The 20,963-nt window shown below is 35.7% G+C and overlaps 3 protein-coding genes across 4 annotated transcripts; 1 reads left to right on the top strand and 2 right to left on the bottom strand.

Annotated features, from left to right (window-relative positions):
* Positions 1 to 416: 416 nt before the first annotated feature.
* Positions 417 to 6,799, bottom strand: LOC18602157 (uncharacterized). 2 transcript variants are annotated; one of them, XM_018119767.2, is made up of 9 exons: positions 6,605 to 6,799; positions 5,646 to 5,901; positions 5,315 to 5,510; positions 3,451 to 3,621; positions 3,261 to 3,377; positions 2,241 to 2,438; positions 2,048 to 2,107; positions 1,859 to 1,957; positions 417 to 1,018 (listed from the first exon to the last, which is right to left on the bottom strand). In XM_018119767.2, exons 2-9 carry the CDS (start codon positions 5,789 to 5,791, stop codon positions 917 to 919), a joined length of 1,089 nt encoding a protein of 362 aa, XP_017975256.2. In that variant the 5' UTR covers positions 5,792 to 5,901; positions 6,605 to 6,799; the 3' UTR covers positions 417 to 916. The 2 variants fall into 2 exon arrangements, with proteins under 2 accessions (XP_017975256.2, XP_017975255.2); XM_018119766.2 differs by having other exon boundaries at positions 6,617 to 6,799.
* A 203-nt stretch (positions 6,800 to 7,002) lies between these two features.
* LOC18602156 (cell division protein ftsH) lies at positions 7,003 to 11,027 on the top strand. Its single transcript, XM_007033358.3, has 4 exons — positions 7,003 to 8,342; positions 9,515 to 9,838; positions 10,163 to 10,463; positions 10,733 to 11,027. Exons 1-4 carry the CDS (start codon positions 7,242 to 7,244, stop codon positions 10,924 to 10,926), a joined length of 1,920 nt encoding a protein of 639 aa, XP_007033420.3. The 5' UTR covers positions 7,003 to 7,241; the 3' UTR covers positions 10,927 to 11,027.
* A 4,821-nt stretch (positions 11,028 to 15,848) lies between these two features.
* On the bottom strand, positions 15,849 to 19,301 carry LOC18602155 (Methylenetetrahydrofolate reductase family protein). The gene is made up of 4 exons (XM_007033355.3): positions 18,685 to 19,301; positions 16,512 to 17,157; positions 16,179 to 16,419; positions 15,849 to 16,080 (listed from the first exon to the last, which is right to left on the bottom strand). The coding sequence occupies exons 1-4, from the start codon at positions 19,237 to 19,239 to the stop codon at positions 15,987 to 15,989; spliced, it is 1,536 nt and encodes a 511-aa protein (XP_007033417.3). The 5' UTR covers positions 19,240 to 19,301; the 3' UTR covers positions 15,849 to 15,986.
* Between the last annotated feature and the right edge of the window lie 1,662 nt (positions 19,302 to 20,963).

Raw genomic sequence — 20,963 nt, 5'->3', positions numbered from 1 at the left:
CTTTTTTTGAACAGGTAATATTCTTATTTTTTTCTATCTTTAAAATTTATATTTCGTGATTTTTTAAAATATTCTTAACATTAAAAATCATAAAACATTAATTATATATATATATATATATATATATATATATATATAAAGTAAAACGACTATTAGATGGATTTTGTAAGTTTTCTTACAAGTTTATTACAATAGCGGCAATTCTTCAAAAGGATTTAGTAAAAATGTATTTGAGAAGATGAATTGAAGCCTTGGTGGGCACTTTCAAACACAATTATTTGGTATGTGTGACATCCCAATGGCGTCTGGAAAGTTTCCTTCATCATATGTTCTGTTACTCACATCTGGAGCCGAGACTGGAGGATGAAATACCCTCAATAATCCTTTTAAGTCACCCTGATTGCTTTCACCAGCTAATGCCACCACCAACCTTACATCTATTGCTAAAATAAGTTTATCACAATGCAAAGACAGCACGAAGACAAGGCATTCATTGGAAACTAGTGCTTGGACAAAACAAAACAATATATATCTCTCTCTCTCAGTTGAGTTCCTTCTTTTTATTTTCCTTGTTTCTTCTTTTTTTTTCACACAATAATCACAAAGATCCATCATTGTATCCAAAGATGGTTTATAAGTCACCACAGCTGCTTCTACAGTCTGAAAAGATTTAGCACATACGGTATGAATCTGTAGACTTTCTTAAGCACATCAACTACTGAAAGCGAAAGCAATTGAGTGTAATTGCTTCGCCAACGAGAGGAGAGAAATGAACAATCAGTCTGTCCAGAAGTCAATGTTCAGCATATCCTTCTTAACACACTAGAGTGGCCATGGCAAGAAATGGAAAATAATGGTAAGAATAAGAATGCACATGTTGACTGGCAGCTTAGCCTGCCCTTAGATGAGCAAACCTTCATTGCAGTTGTTTCTGCTTCCTGATAAATTCTGTAGATTGCATGAGCTTTCCATTTTTCTTCTCGTACTCATTTTTTGATTCCTCTAAGCTTCTGGATACCTGATAATGAATCAAACACACACATATATATATATATAGTAATTAACTTAAATTCATTACTAAGCTCACAAATGCACTAGAAATTATTAATAAGTCACGATGTGTACTGTAGAAGTGATAAAGCATAGTCATTAGTTTTTAGTGCAAGAAATCATTAGCATGGGTATCCTAGCCCTGAGCAACACATTAAACCAGGCTTTTCACAACAACAGTTGAATAAATGGCTGTTCACACTACCATAACGAGCAACATCATACAAACTAAGCAACAGGTGATGCAAGATTTATATATTTCTTAAATATTCCATACAATCTCCGCCTAGCCAATTTTACACCATATACTTCTGAGAGTCCTTTAATTTGCATTCAAAGTTTCTAAAATCTTGTTCAGTAAATAATAAAATTTCCACACTGACATTCAACAAAGTTTTACAATATTGCCTATGCAAAACAAGTGAATTATTCAATATGGGGAAGGCATCCAAAACTATTAAGACATTGGACCAAATCAAGAAATTTCAAGCCAGAGCAGTTCATACACGTGCTATCAATAAAATCAGCAAATACAATCAATAGGCAAATCATCAAACAGAAATTCATCAACAAATGCATGAAAAATGATATTACAAAGTTAAATCTTTACATAATTCAAATAAATGTTCATCACCAGCGCTGAGAGAGAGAGAGAGAGAGAGAGAGAGAGAGAGAGAGAGAGAGAGAGAGAGAGAGATCATCATGCCACAAGAAAATGCACGCAGATCTTACGAATGATGTTAATTACGAAATTTAAAATACTTAATGCTGTGAATACTTGTGTGTGTGTATGCGAGCAAGAGAGAACCTTGATTGAATAAGCCATAGGCAGCAACGTATCTGGATCCATTGCATCCTCGGGGAAGTTACGCAAAGCATGAATGAGTTTCTCAAAGGATAACTTTATCTGATGAAACAACATAACCACCATCTTTAAGCAGAAGAAAAAAATTAGCTAATTGAATCTAAAGCCGATAAGATATCCTGAACTACTTACCAAGTCATCATGGCAATATTTTAAAAGTGCCAAACCAACTTTAAAGACAATCTTGACACCCTGGAAAAAGAAAAAAATTTATTCTTTTTTTTTTTGCTGAAAGAATTTCTTTTTACTCAAAACCAATATTCAGGCCATGTAGCATGTAATTTATGGTATGGCTGGAACGTATATCAAATTTCAAATAACTGACCTCATAGAGAAAGACATCCCAAATTCGAAGAGCCAAAGGGAACGGGAATGAGTATGAAAATACAGTTATGAACCACTGGCTAGCATACATGCTTGGATTTATCATCTCCTGGCTAAAATGCTCACCCAGCTTTGGCAAGTGCTCCCTCACCAATTGTTCAAATTGAAACAGGTATTGTTGTACAAGAGGCAGCCCCACCTACCAAGTGCATACAACGTTTTCAAACAACAGAAACAATATATAATTGATTGATTGCTACTTAAATATGGCTCTCTGCTCAGTAACAAAATGCACCAACTGCAGGTGGTAAAATACAAGGAGGTGCACCTAGAAGAATTGAAGCTCCTAAACAGATAACATACAATAAATTCCAAGGGAGTTGAGTTACAGTTATTCCCTCAAAAAGCTGTTAGGAATACCAATTAACTTATAAACCAGAGTAGAATGCCAAATGTTGTACATAACCAACCAAACAATATGACATACCACCATAAAACGATGGAAGGGAGATTCTTTGGAAGAAGCAGAAATGAGGAGCCTAGTTCTTATTTTTCAAACGAACATAACTTCAAAAAAGTAGAAAAGGCAAAAAAGAAAAGGCTGAAAACAGAGGTTAAGTACAAAACAAGTCCAAAATTACTGGTTCATTTCATCACAGTGCCCTGCTGTCCACTAAGATTGTCTAAGATATTAGCAGATACTCTATAAGCATACTAACATATCTGATAAGCACAAAAAACCATAGATCCCATTCATAATCTAAAATATACAATTGCCGTGGCAAAATTAATCTAGGTACAATTCATGGATCCAGTCACAGAACTAATAATAAAATCAACATAAGAGAGAACTTAAAGTCTGACACCAGAAGCTGCTATAAGCTACTACAAAGTCATATGTCATTTTCTAAGTAAGAGACTGTTGGCAATTACAATCTATCCTAACTCCTCATTAAACCATTAACTACCTAAAATGTTGCATCTCAGATAGCAATATAAGTTTTTAGAATACAAGAAATACCTGATATAATCCTTCCATAGGAGCATGAACAGCCCCTTTCAGTAATGCAACCAATAACCAAAACGCATCCTCTTCACTCATATAAAGAAGCAAAAGCCCTGCCAAAAAACCCATTCCCTGCATTTTGAACAAAAAAATAGCATTATTACCTTGGACAAAATATATGAGGGCTGAGACACATGAAACAAACCTGGACATAGCCAACATCTCTATCGAAGACGGAGTATGCCTTCAAAACATTATAAAGGGACCTTTGACCAGGTCCATGTCTCTGCTGAAAGAAAACATGTGATGGAAAGGTGCGAGATATATCCCGAATTATATCTAGTTCTGAAGCTGAGGTCTCATATATTACAAGTTGCTGCAACAGACATAAAGTTTCATCAGCAAAGCACATGAAGAACAAAGAAGAAGACTATCAGTAGAAGAAAAAAATTTCAAACAGGAAAAAGGAAAGAACCCTTCAAGCTCAGAAAACAGTTTGAGTCCAAAAGAGAAAAACAATTTTTTTCCCTCAAAAGCAAACGAGCAAATAACTTTCCAGCAATCAGACCATCATCATCAACCAACCATATATTAACCTGCTCCATCAAATAATGAGCAAGGATAGATAGGGAAGGACAAACACCTGATCCAACAAACCCAAAAGTTACATAAAGTGACAAAAATACTTTGGAAGTTGGCACCATTATCCCCTGAAATGCCAATGCATAAGCAATTTACAATGATGTTTGACTTTTAAAGATTGATTTTTACATTAACTCGATGACCTTATACAAAATTCTGATAAAAGCTGGCATCCATAAAGATACAAAACAAACTAGAATGAAAGTTAAACTACTTAAACACGAAAAATTGAGAACTCTTCTCAGATCTTCAAAAGCCAAAAGTAGTCATCTCCTGCAGGAAAACAACACCCCTGTTCCCCAATCTTCTTAACCATCCTTTTGTTTTAAACGTCAACAGTTTTATAACCCTAAATGACCCCTTGAAAACTGTTTTTCATTTCACAAACTAGGCTGTGTATGACGTCTAAAAGGGTTTGGTCTGATATAACTGAACCTGGCTCTGCCAATGAAATCCATGTTGGAGTCAACCAGCATATTTGCCAAACAAAATGGTATGTTACAAATTGCAATACTTGGGATTGAGCTCCAACTGTAATGAATCCATTCATGGAATTGTATAAAAAAGGATTTTAGGTGGAGTAAATAGAACCACTATTTAAATTTTCAGACACCAGTCTCATCAAATGATTTACAGAAACCTGCTTAAAAGACTATAAGATGAAACTGATGAACTCATTTCCCAGCTCATGCCTATAAAAGCTTGAGGTTAAAGTTCATGAAAACAAGAATGTTATAGTAACAGCAAGCAAGAGCAATCATAAATTTATCCTGGCACAGAAAGAAAGTTAGGTATTTTGTGATTTTACCAATCCATCTATTAGCAACTTGCTAATAATGCTTAATGCAATCATATCAAAAACTTTTGTAGAAAGTTTCCTTCAAATTTATAATTTTCAAAACCTCAGCTGCCATCATTCCCAATAAGTACAAGGTCTGGCATTAAAACCAATTTTGGTAAATTGAAGTAGTGTTCAAATTCCCCAATGATGAGGGAACTGGGTGCATTTTATCAAACACAATATTCCTTTTTCTTTTCTTTTCCTTTTCTTTTGATGACTCAACCATAATTTGATATAAGAAACAAAAAACTTACAACAGTAGGTTTGACGAATGTCCATACATAAAATAAGACAAACCCCAGTTATAATTTAAGTTAAACAATAGAGCATACATGAGGTTAGCATTAAACACCCAAAGGTTGCATTGAGGATATAGAAAGCATGAATCAGAGGATAAACAAAAATACTAACAAGGTAGGAAGGAGGATAATTTTTTCCCATGAGTGTTGGAGAACTTAGCAAAAATAACATTACAAGTTAAAGACGAAAAAATAAAAGTCAAGCAAAGGCCATAACATTCAGAAATAATAAGTAAACCATCAGTTAAAAGAGAATGAGCAAACCTACAAGTAATTAAAAGAAGTACCTCATAAACCCCAGGGTTCATCAGCAAAAGGTCCCGACTTCCTGAGATCAACTGCCAAACCAGACCCCTTAAACAATCAGGAATTCCTTTCCTTATACGCCTTTTGACCACATGAGGCTTTCTCCTAGCATAGTGTTTCCAATCACTCCCACCAACCCCAATCATTTTTCTCCATTTTCTAACCCTTCTAGCTTCCCTGAAAAATTTCAACAACCATAGATGACAAACATAATAATGTTTGCTAGCACAAATTATAAAAACATAAAGAGGGAGAATTGCACTCATATCAACTAAAAGAGCTTGAACAAATATCATTAGAGAAAAAGCATACCTCTCGTATTCAACGGCTAACCTACTCTTCACTAAACCATCTGGAGTGTTACTAACATCCTGCTTTATAAACCCAAATCTGTCCACGGGTCTTTGCGGAGGAACTGGTCCTGGTTCATAGTCATCTATTGCTCTTCTCCTTTCCATTTCACTAATTCAAAGAATCAAAGACATGCCTAGAGGCAAACCACATAGCTTTCTATCCCTTGGCATGATAAAGCACTGGGAAAATGTTTGATCACATATACAGGCAGAATCTGAAAGCGGAAAGAGATATCAATGATGACACTTACAATGACTTTTGCCAAGACAAAAGCAAGTGAATTCTAAAAAGACAAATCTATTCATCACAGACAGTCTAGATAAAATAATGAAAGCATCGAATGGGCAGACCTTACCGCAGGCTGCAGCTATCAAAAATGATATTTACAACCTTCTATTCATCCAAGCAAATATATGACAACTTTGATTTTGAAAGAATATGAGCACATACCACATGCTTATGTTTAAAAATTATAATCACATTCAGTAATGAATATAGAAAATGGTATCAATAACAACAATGTGGCAAATTCATTATACTAATAACAATGTACAACAAGGGAAGTATAATCCAAGAAACAAAAGGCTAAACAAAGGAGGATGATATAAGGTTATATATTACAAGACAAAAACTTGAACATTTTTCACTAAAACAATCACCGTTGGACTTTTTTTTTTTTTAATGGAATCACCATTAGACTTTGAACAAAAAACACAATCAAGTAATTAAAAAAAAAGGCTCAACAGGCTAAATCATGCAAATTATAAAAATAACTGTAAACAAGAAGATAATGGGGAGAAACTTAAAACCCATCAATGTTTGTGAAATGGGTATTATCATGAAATCGCCAATTAGTCAATGAATCAAGAGAAAAGAAATCAAAAACCCATATTGAAAATTATATAACAAAAAAATACCGGGCCGCTTACTGGGGAATTTCAGCCTGATCAAAGAGGAGCTTATCTATTGTGCAAAATAGGTTTACCATCCCTAAAAAAAATGCTAAGATTGGTGGATTGGTTATTGGTTACCGCTGGACTTCTTCCCAAACCAATCGAAGCTCTATGCGTGGTGTTTAGTGTTTACCGTACCGAAAAGTGCACCTCAACAACGGGAATGACATTTTCCTCTAGACAAAATAAAAGCCCAAAATGTGCACAAAATTACACTCAAGGCCACTTGTCGGAGACACCTGCATCCCGGCCCACTTGAGCTGTTGAATGCCCAAAAGCCCAAACTCCTGAAACATCATCCATGTTTTGGGGCCACGCATACATACAGAAGAATATGATCAAACCATCCATAGCTTAAAATTGGATAATCTTTTTCCTTTAGGCCGTTAGATCTTCTGCAAAGAACCTTAACCCAGCAGAGAGAAAATGGAAATAGCCCTCTGTCCATTCCATTCCTCAGTTTCATCCCCATGTTGGCAAGCTCTTAAATCCAGGTAAAAAAGAACCCTTCTTTGGCTTAAAACTATCAACTCTCTTACTTCTATGCAGCTTTAGTTGGTATTCTCTCTTCCCAATTTGTAGTTGTTGATGTACTAGGGACATGGCTTGTTTCACAGTTGCTTGCAATAATGGATTTTTTGTTAGTAAAGAAAACTCGGTAATTGCAAGTGGAAAAACCAAGTCTTTTAGGAGATACAATAGCTTTTCTAGTAGTTCATTTTGCTTTCATTCACTTAGAATATATAATTATAACCATAGCAAAACCCAGAATTTGTTTTTTTCTGGTGATAATAGGTTTAGGTTGGTTAGCAATGGACGAAGAAATGAGGTTCCTTTATTGGGGTTTCAAGTTTGTTGCAAGGCACATAATAGGTTATTGATGAGGGGAAATAATGGAGATAGGAAAACCCTATTAGGGAAAAGAGAAAGTAGTAATGTGAGGAAAAGATTTTCATTAAGATTGCGTCCCAGGTTGCGGTTATTAACAATAAGAATGAAGGGAGTTTCGGTTAGGTCAACGTTAAATGATATCGGAATGTTTCTACGAAAGAATATAAGAAGAGTTACTCTCTGCAGTACAATATCTCTAGCATTGGCGATGTGCTATTTGTTCTTGAAATTAACTGCATTGCCATCTCCTAAGATTGTTCCTTACTCGGAGTTGATAACAAGCCTCCAGAATAGTTCTGTGACAAAGGTTTTGCTAGAAGAGGGTTCTCGTCGTATATATTTCAATATGGATTCTAAAAGTGCTGAAGATACTCAAAATTCAGAAGAAGAATCTTTGGCAGTGAATGAATCAATTGAAAATGTAACTGATATGGCTGCACAAGATGATGGTGTGGAAGGTAGGCGATTGCAAAAACAAGGTCTATTTAAGAAAGTTTCAAGACCTCAATCTTCTACTTCTGAGTGGCAGTATTTGACAAGAAAAATTGATCATGATGAAAAATTTCTTCTTAGTTTGATGAGAGAAAAGGGAACAACTTATAGCTCAGCTCCTCAGTCAGTTCTAATGTCGATGAGGAGTACTTTAATAACAATACTATCCTTGTGGGTTCCTTTAACACCTTTGATGTGGCTTCTGTATCGTCAACTTTCTGCTGCTAATAGCCCTGCAAGAAAGCGGCGTCCAAATAATCAGTTTATTGGGTTTGATGATGTGGAGGGAGTTGATACTGCTAAGGCGGAGCTTATGGAGGTAAGCACTTCTCTTGAAGTTTCATAAAATGAATATCACTTTTTTTTCTTTTAATTTTTATTGTCAAGACTTTCTTTCACATTGGCTGCATATGGAATTAATGATGAGGAGGTCTTTTTGCTTCTTTTCCAGAAATCATTCAAATTTGTTCTGTATATAATATAGTCTACGGAAGCTAGAAAACCTGCAAGGCTGCAACAATAGTTTCATTGAATATTACTTTTAGGACTTTCGAGGATGTCAAAGATTTACTATCTGTATTATAGTAACATGAATCTAATATCTAGTATTTTGCATCTACACTTTTCATCCTCATTCACAAATACAAATCATTCCAAATTGAAGAGATTAGAGGAGAGAAAAGGGGAAAAGTATGAGTTAACTGTTGCATATTTACAAAATTGTCCATCCTTATTTAGATTTACCATTTTATTTAACTTAGAAGGGGTGTAATGATAAAATAATATACTTTTCATTTTCTTTGCTTTCATTTTCCAACCCTACCAAGCAATGGATGGAAAGAAAATGTTTTTTTCCAATCCACTTTCTATCTTTCCTACCAAGCATACTGATGGAAAGAAAAAGTAGGTTTCCCTTCTTTTCACTTTTCTCCTCCTCCAATTTTCCATCTTTCTATTTTTCTATCCACCCTACCAAGCAACGCCTAAGTCCATTTCTGGGTTTTGAAATAGGAAAGTTAATATGTAGAGATATCTTATATGCCTTTGATCTCCCCTTCTTGCGTTTATTTGCTTCCTAAGGCATTTGAGACTTATTTGATGATATCGATTATAATAGTGTGGCCCTTGACATGTTGCACTTAGTTAGCAAAAAATCAAATTATTTGGTTTTACAAGATCCCTAGGTCATGTAGCAGGGGGTTTGCTAACAGGGTGTCCTTTCTGTGGCTTACTCTTGTTTGTATTATATTATCATGGAAGCTTCTAGGTCTGTTTGGAGACAGAGTGATAAAAGAATCCTTTATGCAGATACTTCAGATCATTTAGCTCTTTGTAGTGCAAGTACTAATTTGGTAGAGGTTTTTGATTGTTGTCATAGTAGAGATGATGTTTCTTATATTTATTATTGTGAGCTAGGTTTACTGAATCTCTCATGAATAATGAAGTACGTTTTTGTTGGCTAGCTCTGTTGACACAAATTCTTTTTTGTAGATAGTTTCATGCCTTCAGGGATCTATAAATTACCAAAAACTGGGAGCAAAATTGCCTAGAGGTGTACTGCTAGTGGGTCCACCTGGAACAGGGAAGACATTACTAGCTCGTGCAGTAGCTGGAGAGGCGGGAGTTCCTTTTTTCAGCGTATCAGCTAGTGAATTTGTTGAATTGTTTGTTGGAAGAGGAGCAGCTCGAATTAGAGACCTTTTCAATGTGGCAAGGAAATCTGCACCGTCGATTATATTTATTGATGAACTTGATGCAGTTGGAGGGAAGCGTGGTAGAAGTTTCAATGATGAACGAGACCAAACATTGAACCAGGCACTTTAACATTCAACCCTGGTTGCATTGCTTATGTTCTTTTCACTTATATTATTAAATTCATTACTGTTCTGATCAAATCGTGGCTTTAATAAACATTTATCACTTCTGTGTAAATATGGCTCTTTCGAATCAGACCACTGTTTTTTATTTTGTTCTATCTGAGAATCTTATTTAATCTGAAAGAGTTATCCTTGCAATTATTTTAATTTTCTTTCTTGTTTTGTTTTTTACTTTTAATAAAATTTTTGTAAAATCCTGAAATTTTGGATGCTCTCCTGCTATTGATGGGCTTTTAAAATCTTTTGTTTTTTGCTGCTGCAGTTGCTGACAGAAATGGATGGATTTGAGTCAGACATGAAAGTGGTTGTTATTGGGGCAACTAATAGGCCAGAAGCATTGGATCCAGCCCTCTGTCGCCCTGGTCGCTTCTCGAGAAAAGTGTTGGTGGGGGAACCAGATGAGGAAGGAAGGAGAAAGATTTTGGCTGTGCACTTGAGAGGAGTTCCTCTAGAAGAAGACAAACAACTTATTGCCGACTTAGTTGCTTCCTTGACCCCAGGTTTTGTAGGTGCTGATCTTGCAAACATTGTCAATGAAGCTGCTTTACTTGCTGCTCGTAGAGGTGAGAAGCTGATACATAGTCATTACCATCTGATATTAGATTGCATTGCCTCTACTACGTGTCTTACTTTGAGATTTGATCATTGCTTTTTGTAAAGTTTTGTTGAACATCATTAAAGCAGACCCCCCCTGCAGCATGCACATACCTTTTTCTTCGTTTACATTTTCTTCTCGTTTTTTTTTTTTTTTTGGGTGAATAATGGTTATGTTTCAGCTGTAAACTTATAGTAAGAGACATGAATAATTTGTCTTGCTCTGCTTTTTTTACAGGTGCTGAAACTTTGACAAGGGAAGATATAATGGAAGCTGTTGAGAGAGCTAAATTTGGGATTAATGGTAGGCAGCCTAGTACAATAGGCAAAGAGCTAGGGAAACTTTTCCTATGGATGCCCTCCTTAATGGGAAGGAGTGATACAAGACAGGATGGTTTGCAAGGGCCCTTGGGCTATCAAACTCTAAGCTGATAAGTGCTACTTTCTCCGTGCTTATACTGTAATTTATCAGTTATATGATTCTTGAGATGCTTCTAAGAAATGAATATGAAAACAATTTTGTTTTTATTTAATATTTTTGTGGAAGAGATATGTCTATTGGAAACAGTGGAATAGGTTCTGCATTGCCACTTATGGTGCAGGTATTAGCATCCAGATATCCTCAAACAATGGCCACATACTCATCAGTAATCAGTCTTTTTTATGGTTATTAGGTAACTGGCTATGATCACACTGATCTTTACCCTGTGGAGCTCATCCAAAAATTTGATCATTGAGCTGTAGGGCACCATGCGAAAACATGATAATTGGCAATGATTTTTGTTGTTCAATGGCCTGGTACTTCATTACTGTCTATCATGTAACTATTAAGTCCCGAATTTTTATGTAGGATTTAAATGAAACTGAGGGTGTGAATTAGCATCATGTTTTGAAGTACCCATGTCAAAAATAACAGGAAATTTTCTTTACTCTTTTCATAAATTTCATGATGAATAAAACAAATACTTTGAACAATAATAATAGTTTATTCACTGATATTACCACTGTTGTTTTCGTGAGGAGCAATAACTTTTGTTGAATCCAGTGCTAGCAGCTATAAATATATATACATATATATAAATATATATATTCATTCTTCGGGCCTTCTGCTATAAATGATAAATTCAACATTGAAAACTTTGATTAGAATCATAAAATGCAATAATTAGGCCCTGAGATGCAAAGGAATGTTGACCACTTGCTTTAAGGATATTGGAATTAATTTCTTTATGTCTATATAGCTGGCTGATAAAAGACATAGCAGTCTGTAGATGGTTTTGGTTATCCTGTTTTCAAGATTGTTCAAGTTACCAGGTATGTGGTGTAGTTTTCTGCCACCCAATTATTGTATAACACTTTTGACATTGAAGTCTGAAATTTGTAATTGCTATTGACAATAATTTCAAGCAAGGTCAAGTTGTGAATTAGACTGTCATAATATAAAGCCATAAATGCCTTTCTAATTCTTCCTATATATTTTTATTCTTAAACCTGTTTTTCCAGATTAATCTTTTATTAATAAGGTACCTTTTATGCATGCTTATGCTAATTTGACAATAGTAACATATAAAACAACAAGTAGTTATCAATCAGTGTGTTATCTTCCCTATTGGATTATTGCTTTATGAATTTGTATATTGAAATTTGTAATTGATTGTTACAAAGCTGTTTTTTATCTTTTCTCTCTTTTCCTTTCTATTCTTTTTATACGTTTCTTAAAATCAGGATAATTTGGTAAGTTCTGTATGTAGTTCCAGAAATTATATATACCTCTTCAGAAATAATAGTTCCAGATAAATGAACAACAGCAACTGTGTTTGTAAAGATCTTGTTATGCTCATGTATCTCCTTCAGAGGTTATGCCTCAGCTCAACCAAAAGAAGAAAATGCTTGTTTTTTTGTCAAGAGACATGGAGTGGAAAGCAAAATTCACCAACCCAGGTTTTTTTCTTTTTTTTCCCCATTTTCAGGATCTGAAGCTGAAGAAACTATTAATGGTTTTCTTAAATTTATTGTTCAATTGGAAATTATGACTAATAAATTTAGTGTTTGCTTTCATTTGTTGAGAAAAGAAAAAGAAATTGGTCTGGTTAAGCAAGCTTAATCATGCAACTTTTTTCGCTGCATCTTGAGATGCATATCAACCTTGCCTTAGTCAGGTTTTCTCAGTTTGTTTTCTATAAGTAAGATGAGTTGTACCTGGGTTTGGTAATAAGGGGGGGTGGGGGGGGGGGTTAATCATGGTTTTTCCTGAGCTAATTATGTTTGTTTCTGGTCTTGGGGTTGAGTGCTTTGGTAAGCCGAACCAATTTTAAAGCCACATATAAATTTATCTTTAATCGTAGTTTTAAACTTCATTATTTACAGTTCAATAACTAAATTTATGCCCTTCAAAGTATACCAAAGTACAATGTAAGTATGCTTTGGTGTGTGGTAATGCATCTGGATTCTGGAACATGCTAAAATGCTTAAAGACTATAATACCCAAGGGCAATGTTAGTGACTTTTTAATGTTTCGTTTCTTTTTAAATGTATTCGTCTCTTCTTCCTTTCTTTCTTTTTATCCTGTTCTTGTTCTCTTTCTCTGCAACATTGCATTGAGTTATTGTCAGATTAGATGTGAATTTGAGACTTGCGAATTCAAGTGCAAATTTTTGCGGATTTCTTGTCCCTTACCTAACTGTAAAATGCTGCTATTGTTACTAAAAGATTTACCTGAGAGTTTTAAACTTGCAAATTTAAGCATGTTTCTAGTACCTAAAATAGAGATCCTGCTTTCTTTCTTTTTCTCCTGCTCTCTATCGCCGTTTCTATGATATTGCACTGTATTACCATCCGATTATATATGAAATTGAGACTTGTAGATTCTGGTTTGATCTAATGTTGCTTAGAATTGTCCTGACCCTTTCCCTAGGTGCATAATACTGGTTTTGTTAATATAAGATTGTCTATGAATTTTTCACTTTCAAATTCATGCACGTATATAGTACATTTGATAAAAATATAAGCTTCTGTTTCTTTTCCACAATTGGGATCGCTATATTTTAAACTTTAGTTACCGTTTCATATCCTATTATCTTTATATTGATTTGTCCAGCTGATTGCATGGGCATCTGTTTCATAAAAGTTGATGGAATCAACTGTCTGATGGAGTGAAACTATAGGAAGCCAGCCTATTATCCCTGTTCCTCAGACACTTATAATGTGATACTGCTTCCGTCACCTTACTTTCTGGCACCCTGGTTTCATATTGTCACTTTGAAGTTCAACTATTGCCCAACAGCATTCACTGTAAATTGTGTTGCCATCAGAAGCACCAGAGCTTATGTTGTCACTATGGCTGCAGCCCCCACATGCGTGTCTGTTTATGCAGCACACTACTGAATCTTGTTCTTTCCCCCCTTCAAAAAGAAAGAATGCTTTCCTCCCTCTTTGTTTCAATCCTTTTCCCTAGTTGGTGATGTGAATTTGAAGCTTTAGGTTTAATTGCGCATTAAATAGGAAAAAGTCATTGTAGCATTCATAAGTCTCTGTTGTGTCTCGTAAATTAAATCCAGGTTCAAAACTGATGCTCATGAAATTCATTAGTTACTGGATTGCCTATAAACCTTTTGAGTTCCAACACTTAGCTTCTATTAGGATGTTTCTTGTATAGATCCCCCTCTTACGGGGTAAATTGGGACCACAGCCGTTCACATGGTAAAGACAAAGAATGCTGTGAAAGCAACAGGTTCCAGCCAGGGGGCGGGGTTTTGAACAAGTTAAGGGGTGGCGTTGCAAGAATTGCCTTGACTTACTAGCCAGACGATAAGCACACCAGATGCAGCCCATGAGACAGGGACCTGTTAGATTCCCATATAGATTTTGAATTTTATACTCCCATCAGGTCCTTGCTGTGTGTGCTGTCATATGTGGTACCATAGATATAGGATTTTAGATTCTATTCTAGATTCCACTGAGAAGGAGCCTGGATTCGGGAAACATCTTTCCTAAATTCACATTCATCTCCCTTTTATATTATTTTCAGCAACCTGTCTTTGACAAAATGGAATCCTAATCAACTAAAGTGGCGAGGGAGAATGGAATCTTCAACTTTCTTCTTTTTTTTTTTTTTTTTCTGTCCATCCATTGGTGAGTGGTTGATTTCCTTAGTGCATTGTCATTTTCCAGAAATGCTAATGCTGTGCTCAACATCATTACCATTATCACGCTAATAGTTTCCTACTTGATTCGGGGCTCCCACTTGCTATGACTTTGACACGCACTTGCAAATCCGATCACAAGCTTTTCGGATCTCTCCGTGTACTCTATTCCGTAAGGAATAGAGAGACTTTTGGTGCTACTAAATAACGTTTCACCTAAAAACCTTTTTAAAGAAAGAAGTTATGCCTAATACTGTTTAAGGAAGCATTGTCCACCTCAATCTTTCCCAAGTTTTATGCTTCTGAGTTGATTGACGCCAGTAGGTTAGGCAACCCATGGCCATGGGTGACAAGGAAATGTTGGAGTTCTTAACGGGACTTATTCCTTTTTGTGATGCTTTAAATTTAGCCACACATTTAAGTTTCAAGCATATATATTGTAGTTTGACATATGGGCTTATGCCACATCGCCATTTCATGCTTTATTATTTATTCTTTGTTTTCCTTTTTATTGCTTAAGAAAAATCTAGTAAGACGTTGTATCTTGGGTCTGCCTTTTGCCGGTGGGATGATCGTGAATCTTTGCTTTCGCATCAGTTTGACTGTTACCTTCTTTTGACTAAGGAATGAATGGGTCTGGCTTCCACATCATTCCAGCATCAGCCTCTTATCTCTTATTCTGTGGATGAAAATAGTGTAGCTTACACGCAACGTTCACCTATAGTTGGTACCATAGAATAATTTTTGGAACAAATATTATTATATGGATTTGGAGACCCATTCCCCTCTGGCAAGGCTGAGCCTACCGATCAATTTAGATAGCATTGGAAAAAAAAAAGTTTTATAATATATATCAGAGTGAGTTAGGAAATAAGTTCCATTAGTCATAGACATGAAAAGTGCCCTTCAGAAAACAAAAATTGACATGAAAAGGAAATTAATGCTCTAGACAATAATAACTTGTGATTTCTTCAAAGTTGAAAGTGTTTTGGGTATAATTTCCTATTGTATAGGCACGATCATAGGAGTGGCGGTGGGGGGTGGGGCAGATTGGACTGGAGAAGATTAGGATTTAATTCCAATTAGCTTAATTGATCCATAAAATTTTGTCAACGACCTTGTGGAATGGCATTGATGTGAATTGTGAGACGAAGGATCGCTCTATGGCCTAAGGTTACGTCCAATATGATTGGAAGCAAGAAGATTTTCAAATTCTCTAATGGAAATTTCATTCATATGGGCCACTTGCCAAGGTTACAACATATTTTTTTAACATTCTTGGCAAGAATTGCCACCAAAGACCAATCTACCATCCCTGAAAGCCATAAGTTCGCCAGCAGGTTAAAGCTTTCATTGTGTGCCTATTTCTACCTTGATGCTTCTCGGAGCTGTTATCTCTGGCTTAGAAAATTGCAGATTCTTTAGTCTTCTCTTCAACTCCTTCCTGCAATGGTGAAAAGTAACAGAAAGAGTCAGTACATATCATGTTACTTTTACTGTTCCATTGAACCTTAGTTCTTAGTGAAAAACTTATAGTTTTACCCCATGAGTTCCCTATCAAGGCTTGAAGTGGATAGTAGTCCTCTATTCTCTTCAGCCCTCCTTAGAAGGTATGGCATTACCATATCTACTGGTCCATACGGCAAATACTTGCTAACTTGAAACCCTGCATTTCTCAAACCGAAAGAAAGAGCTTCTGACATTCCATATAGCTGTGCAAATTCAAGCTTTTGATTTCCCTTCTGAATCCCCAAATCTCGTGCTTTCGATGCTGCCAGCTGCCCTGTTGATCGTTGACAACTTTTTTCATCAAACCCGTCTCCAGAAATCTTGCACAGACATTATCATGAATGAAAACTTTGAGTTATACTGTACCTGACTCAACATTATGAGTCGCAAGAACAACTGCACCATGGCCATCAGCAATTCTCTCAAGCATAAAAGAAGCACAGTCATTGTAGCATGCATGCGTCTCCTGAATGCTGTTGTGAATTGGGGAATCATAGCCCAAGGAAGAAGCTAGTTTTCTTTCACTAGTCATATAAGCACCCCTTACTAGTTTGAACCCCATTGGAATTCCCAGTTTTTCTGCAGTTTTTTCTGCCAAAAACAGCCTCTCTTTTGCATCTTTCAAGTATGCTTGAATTGTTCCATAAACAATGGGATTATCATCTCGGTTGTACATGAGAGCTGAAGAGTATGTCAAGTAATCAATGGCAGGTTGCAGGGATGTGTCCTCAGCATCAATTGTTAATGCCACATTATCTTCTACACACTTCTGGCAGAGTTTTAGCAGTCTCTGGTGGGCCAATTGAAAGTCTAACTCTTCTTGTGGAGTTAGTGGTTCAGGCCTTTGCAGTGTGTGGTATAATGGACTTGAGTCAGAGAAAATTGGAAAAGTGTTGAGTTTCCATGGAAGATTGAAAGAAGGGTCCTTGTATTGCCACCTCAGTAAGTCACTAACTCTTCTGACCAGGTTGATGGGGCATATTGCTGTAATCTTTGCTATGACAAAGCTCACCTGTTTAATCCGGAAAAGAAAAGAAAAAGCAAGATCTTGTTCAGTACAAAGCTTTACAAAAGTCTACCACAAAAATACTATAGAAAATTTAAACACTGCGATTAAAAATGAAAAGAAAAGGAAGTGGTCAAAAGGCATGCAGACATGCAGTTTCAAGTTTGAATAGTGGCTTTCTTGGAGCTTTCTTATGGGGCTTAAGAAAGAGAATTATAGTCAAATCCTCTGTTTCCAGCAGCATAAGAAGAAGAGAAACTTATTTACGCCATTCCCTCCAAATTTTCCCACTCTTCAACAAGGATGGCGGCTGCGGAAAACTTGTGTAGCAGTTTTCTCCAGCGCAATGTCTCCAAATCTGTACACTTTTTCCAAGCTGGAATCGAGCTGGAAAGGTCCATGGCGACAAAGACATATTCCACTGAATGTTCGTTCAATTCCTTAAATGTAACCCTCGAGCTGGATTCCTAGAGAATCACCGAGCACTACCCTTTCCGTAGTTGTGGGAATCTTTTCGATGGCGTGCCACAGAAAGAACATAACAATAGCAAATGAACACTCAACTTGTTTATTGTTTTCTTTCTCCCCGCTACCAAACATTAGGCAGTTGTCAAATCTCCCACCGTTCACTTTCAAATGTACAACAACAGGCTCTCCTTTTTTTGTACACCTTCCCCTGTCACTATGAAAAAGTACCACATGACTCGAAAGGCACAAGGAAACAGGGCAAAGGCAAAATCCTGCCAAGGACGAAGCTAACTGGACCCCAATATCACCTTTCTTCTTGTAAAATTCTGAACAAGGATCCTGATGACTACCCTACCCATGACAAAGACCTTCAAATTTGACGTCTCCAAACTTAATGCCCATTACATATAGCAATTTTCTGGGACCACCATTACCAATCAAAAAGTCACGTGAAGATACAACCTTTAAATTGGAATAGTTTATGAGTCGATAGGAGATCAAATATTTAAGTGTAAAGGAAAGCTTTTGAAAGATCCGCGTAATGCTATGTTGCACTACTGGCTATGATCGGTCACGCCATGTTTGAAGCTGTCACTGGGATTAGTGCTGTACGAAACGTACTTTTGCCTTGGCCTTGTCACAATTTCATGGCGCACCTCTGACACATGATTCTGGTATTAGCGGGGCCTAGGAGCAGGGCTATGCTTGTTGGAATTAAAATTATATTGGGTAGGTCATTTAGGTACTCTCACTGGTGGAATGGTTTTTTAAGGGCATATATGGTTAGAGTTTGAGATTATCAATTCGAAAACTGTGAAAAAGAAACAGTATTTACATGTTGGGAGAGAGATATTTCCATTTGAATAGCTCAAAACTCGATAAATTTGACCATTTAGTTATATAGTTTTTTGTGTTTTATAGAAATGACTAACTATTTCCAGAATTTTATCGTGATAAACTTCGGAAAAGATTTTATGGTTAAAAGCCAAGGCTAAAAAATGGATGCAAAACTTTACGAGGACAAGAAAGTTGGCTATGGCAAAATGAACGAAACTAAAAACTTACAGAAGATGGTGGAAGCGACTTGGCGAATTCAACACTCCGGAGGAAGGCTTCCAAGTTCCGTTCGCAACCGGCGTTATCGCTTGTATGCTCAACAGCATAGCCAAGCATCCCTCTCAAACCAGCCTCGTGGATTTTCCTCACACACTCCCCTGCCTCCTTCGTATTTTCACCGGCACAAAAATGTTCAAAGAAGGTATGCTTTACGGTTTTCAATATAACGTCACGTATTAAACTTGTTTCCATGAGCCTGGAATTCATAACCCACATGCCAAAATCAACGAAAGGCTCTATGGAAGCCAACGCAAGGTTGGCTGATGAACGTAAAAGCTTCAAGGTGGACACCGAATCAAAAAGCTTTTGGTGATCGTTGAGGTCAAAGGTTGCGGATGGTTGATTAATCGGTGGTTTTTCAATCGCGGCGGCTGCGGGTTCGGGTTTTTCGTCGAAATTCAGAGGGGAAACAGCGGTGATGGAGGCGGAGGAGGCAGAGTTAAGAGGCCTGGTGAAATAACGGAGGTCGTTGAGGAGCTTTGGTGAGAGAAGTCTTGTGGCCATAGAAGGGAAGGGGCAGGACAATACGAGGTTTTTCTTTTAGTTTTGTCTTGGTAAGAAAAGATGGGAAAAAGTCTCAACCAAGATAAGGGATATATAGGCAAAAATAGATGTAAATGGTAAGGTTGGGTGCAGTAAAAAGGTAAGTTGGTTTTAGCAAGTATAAGGTTAAAAGAAAATACAAGACCGATTTGTCAAAGGCTATTAAAACGGATAGACAGCTTGACATGTTGATGACTAGGCTATTGCAATGCAAACTCTTCTGTAAGCTGCAAAAGTTGTTTGAAGAGTTTGATTGGTTGGGACCATACACTTTGTCAACCATTGGATCTGTGTCGTGTGGAATGTCACATGTATGGTACAAGAAATTTGCTTCCACAATTCTTGTTAGCAGCATGAGAAATTAGAGGAGGATTACGAGGATTTGATTTACTTGATATAGTTAAGGTAATTGTTATATTTATGAAAGGATCAAGTCGATATGAATGGAGAAATAGGTCTAGACAAAATTTGAGATATTCCTAACTTCTTTACCAAAAAAAATCATTAAATCTTAATTGATAATTACCTAAAAAAATGCCACTATTGTCCAAAGTGGTGCTAAACAATTTAGGGAAAAAAATATTTTACTGCTAAATACATGATATACACATGAAGCTACATTTACGGTGTTACTATAGAAAAAATAGATGTAATGTAATGGAAATATATATATATATATATATATATAGTTTTATGCAGAGACATCAAATTTATCGTAATGGATACGTTTTATGGTAAATTTTATTTTATTCAGTGTAATGTTTGCAATAAAAATTATATCCAATTTAATGGCATGACTAAATGCAGTTTCAATTACGATGTCAAATGGACTCTAAATTAAAGTTAAAACTTTTTTTTTTTAAAGTTAGAATGATAAATCTCTTAATTTTGAAATTTTGCCCTTTGAGAATAAAGATAACGTAAACTTGTTGAACGCAAGTGGCCCAAATGCTCCGCCAGCTAGCACTTACCTTATGCCACTTGCTAGCAAAGATTTTGTATCATTGTTTCTAAGGTTATAATTTTCAAGTGTGCGAAATAAAAAGAAAACATAATACTAGAAAAAAAATTTAAATTATTTAAAATAAATTTAAATTATTTTTTTATTATATTCAATTAAGTTTTAGTATTTTTGTTTTAAGTTAAATAAGCCTTTATAATTAAATTCATATTGAGGTGAAAGCTGAAAAATGTCACATGATTATATCATAATGTCACATTAATGTGTTATGTCATCATCAATTATAATATATCAATTTACCACGTCATCATCGATTGTTACACTTCAGCATGTCACATTAGCATAACTTAACATCAAATGATAAATAATGTCTTAATTAAGTCAAACATTAACAATAAAGACTAATTTGATTCAAAATAAAAGTACATTGATTCGATTGAACATAATAAAAGAATAAAAATTAATTTAAATTTTTTAAATAATTTAAAGATTTTTTTAAGTATTATACCCAAAAAGAAAATTAACAAAATCCAAATTTAATTATACATGATTTAAAGTTTACAATTTTATTTTGTATTTTTTTAATCATGCTTTGGAGAAAGGGGTTGTTCAATCATGGAAATAAAGAAAGAGAGATGATGAGTTATTTAATGAGGACATGATATTTTATCCGTATCTTTTGTTTTGTTTGTAATATGAAAGAACGGTTCTCAAATGCATGTGA

This window comes from Theobroma cacao, chromosome 4, assembly GCF_053813885.1.
Source record: "Theobroma cacao isolate CCN51 chromosome 4, ASM5381388v1, whole genome shotgun sequence".
Taxonomy (NCBI): domain Eukaryota; kingdom Viridiplantae; phylum Streptophyta; class Magnoliopsida; order Malvales; family Malvaceae; genus Theobroma; species Theobroma cacao.
Note: the sequence above shows the minus strand (reverse complement) of the source record. Positions and strands in the feature narration are given on the sequence as shown.

Bases quoted from the DNA above. Each gene is read 5' to 3' on its own strand.
- LOC18602157 (XM_018119767.2), bottom strand. From the start codon at position 5,791: ATGGAAAGGAGAAGAGCAATAGATGACTATGAACCAGGACCAGTTCCT. The intron at 3,378-3,450 runs GTTTGTTTCATG...TTCAAAATGCAG, and splicing joins GAGATGTTGGCTATGTCCAG to GGAATGGGTTTTTTGGCAGG. The intron at 1,019-1,858 runs GTTCTCTCTTGC...ATTCATTATCAG, and splicing joins CTATGGCTTATTCAATCAAG to GTATCCAGAAGCTTAGAGGA.
- LOC18602156 (XM_007033358.3), top strand. From the start codon at position 7,242: ATGGCTTGTTTCACAGTTGCTTGCAATAATGGATTTTTTGTTAGTAAA. The intron at 8,343-9,514 runs GTAAGCACTTCT...TCTTTTTTGTAG, and splicing joins CTAAGGCGGAGCTTATGGAG to ATAGTTTCATGCCTTCAGGG. The intron at 10,464-10,732 runs GTGAGAAGCTGA...CTTTTTTTACAG, and splicing joins TTTACTTGCTGCTCGTAGAG to GTGCTGAAACTTTGACAAGG.
- LOC18602155 (XM_007033355.3), bottom strand. From the start codon at position 19,239: ATGGCCACAAGACTTCTCTCACCAAAGCTCCTCAACGACCTCCGTTAT. The intron at 17,158-18,684 runs GTAAGTTTTTAG...CGGATTAAACAG, and splicing joins AGTCGCTTCCACCATCTTCT to GTGAGCTTTGTCATAGCAAA. The intron at 16,420-16,511 runs GTACAGTATAAC...AACGATCAACAG, and splicing joins GACTCATAATGTTGAGTCAG to GGCAGCTGGCAGCATCGAAA.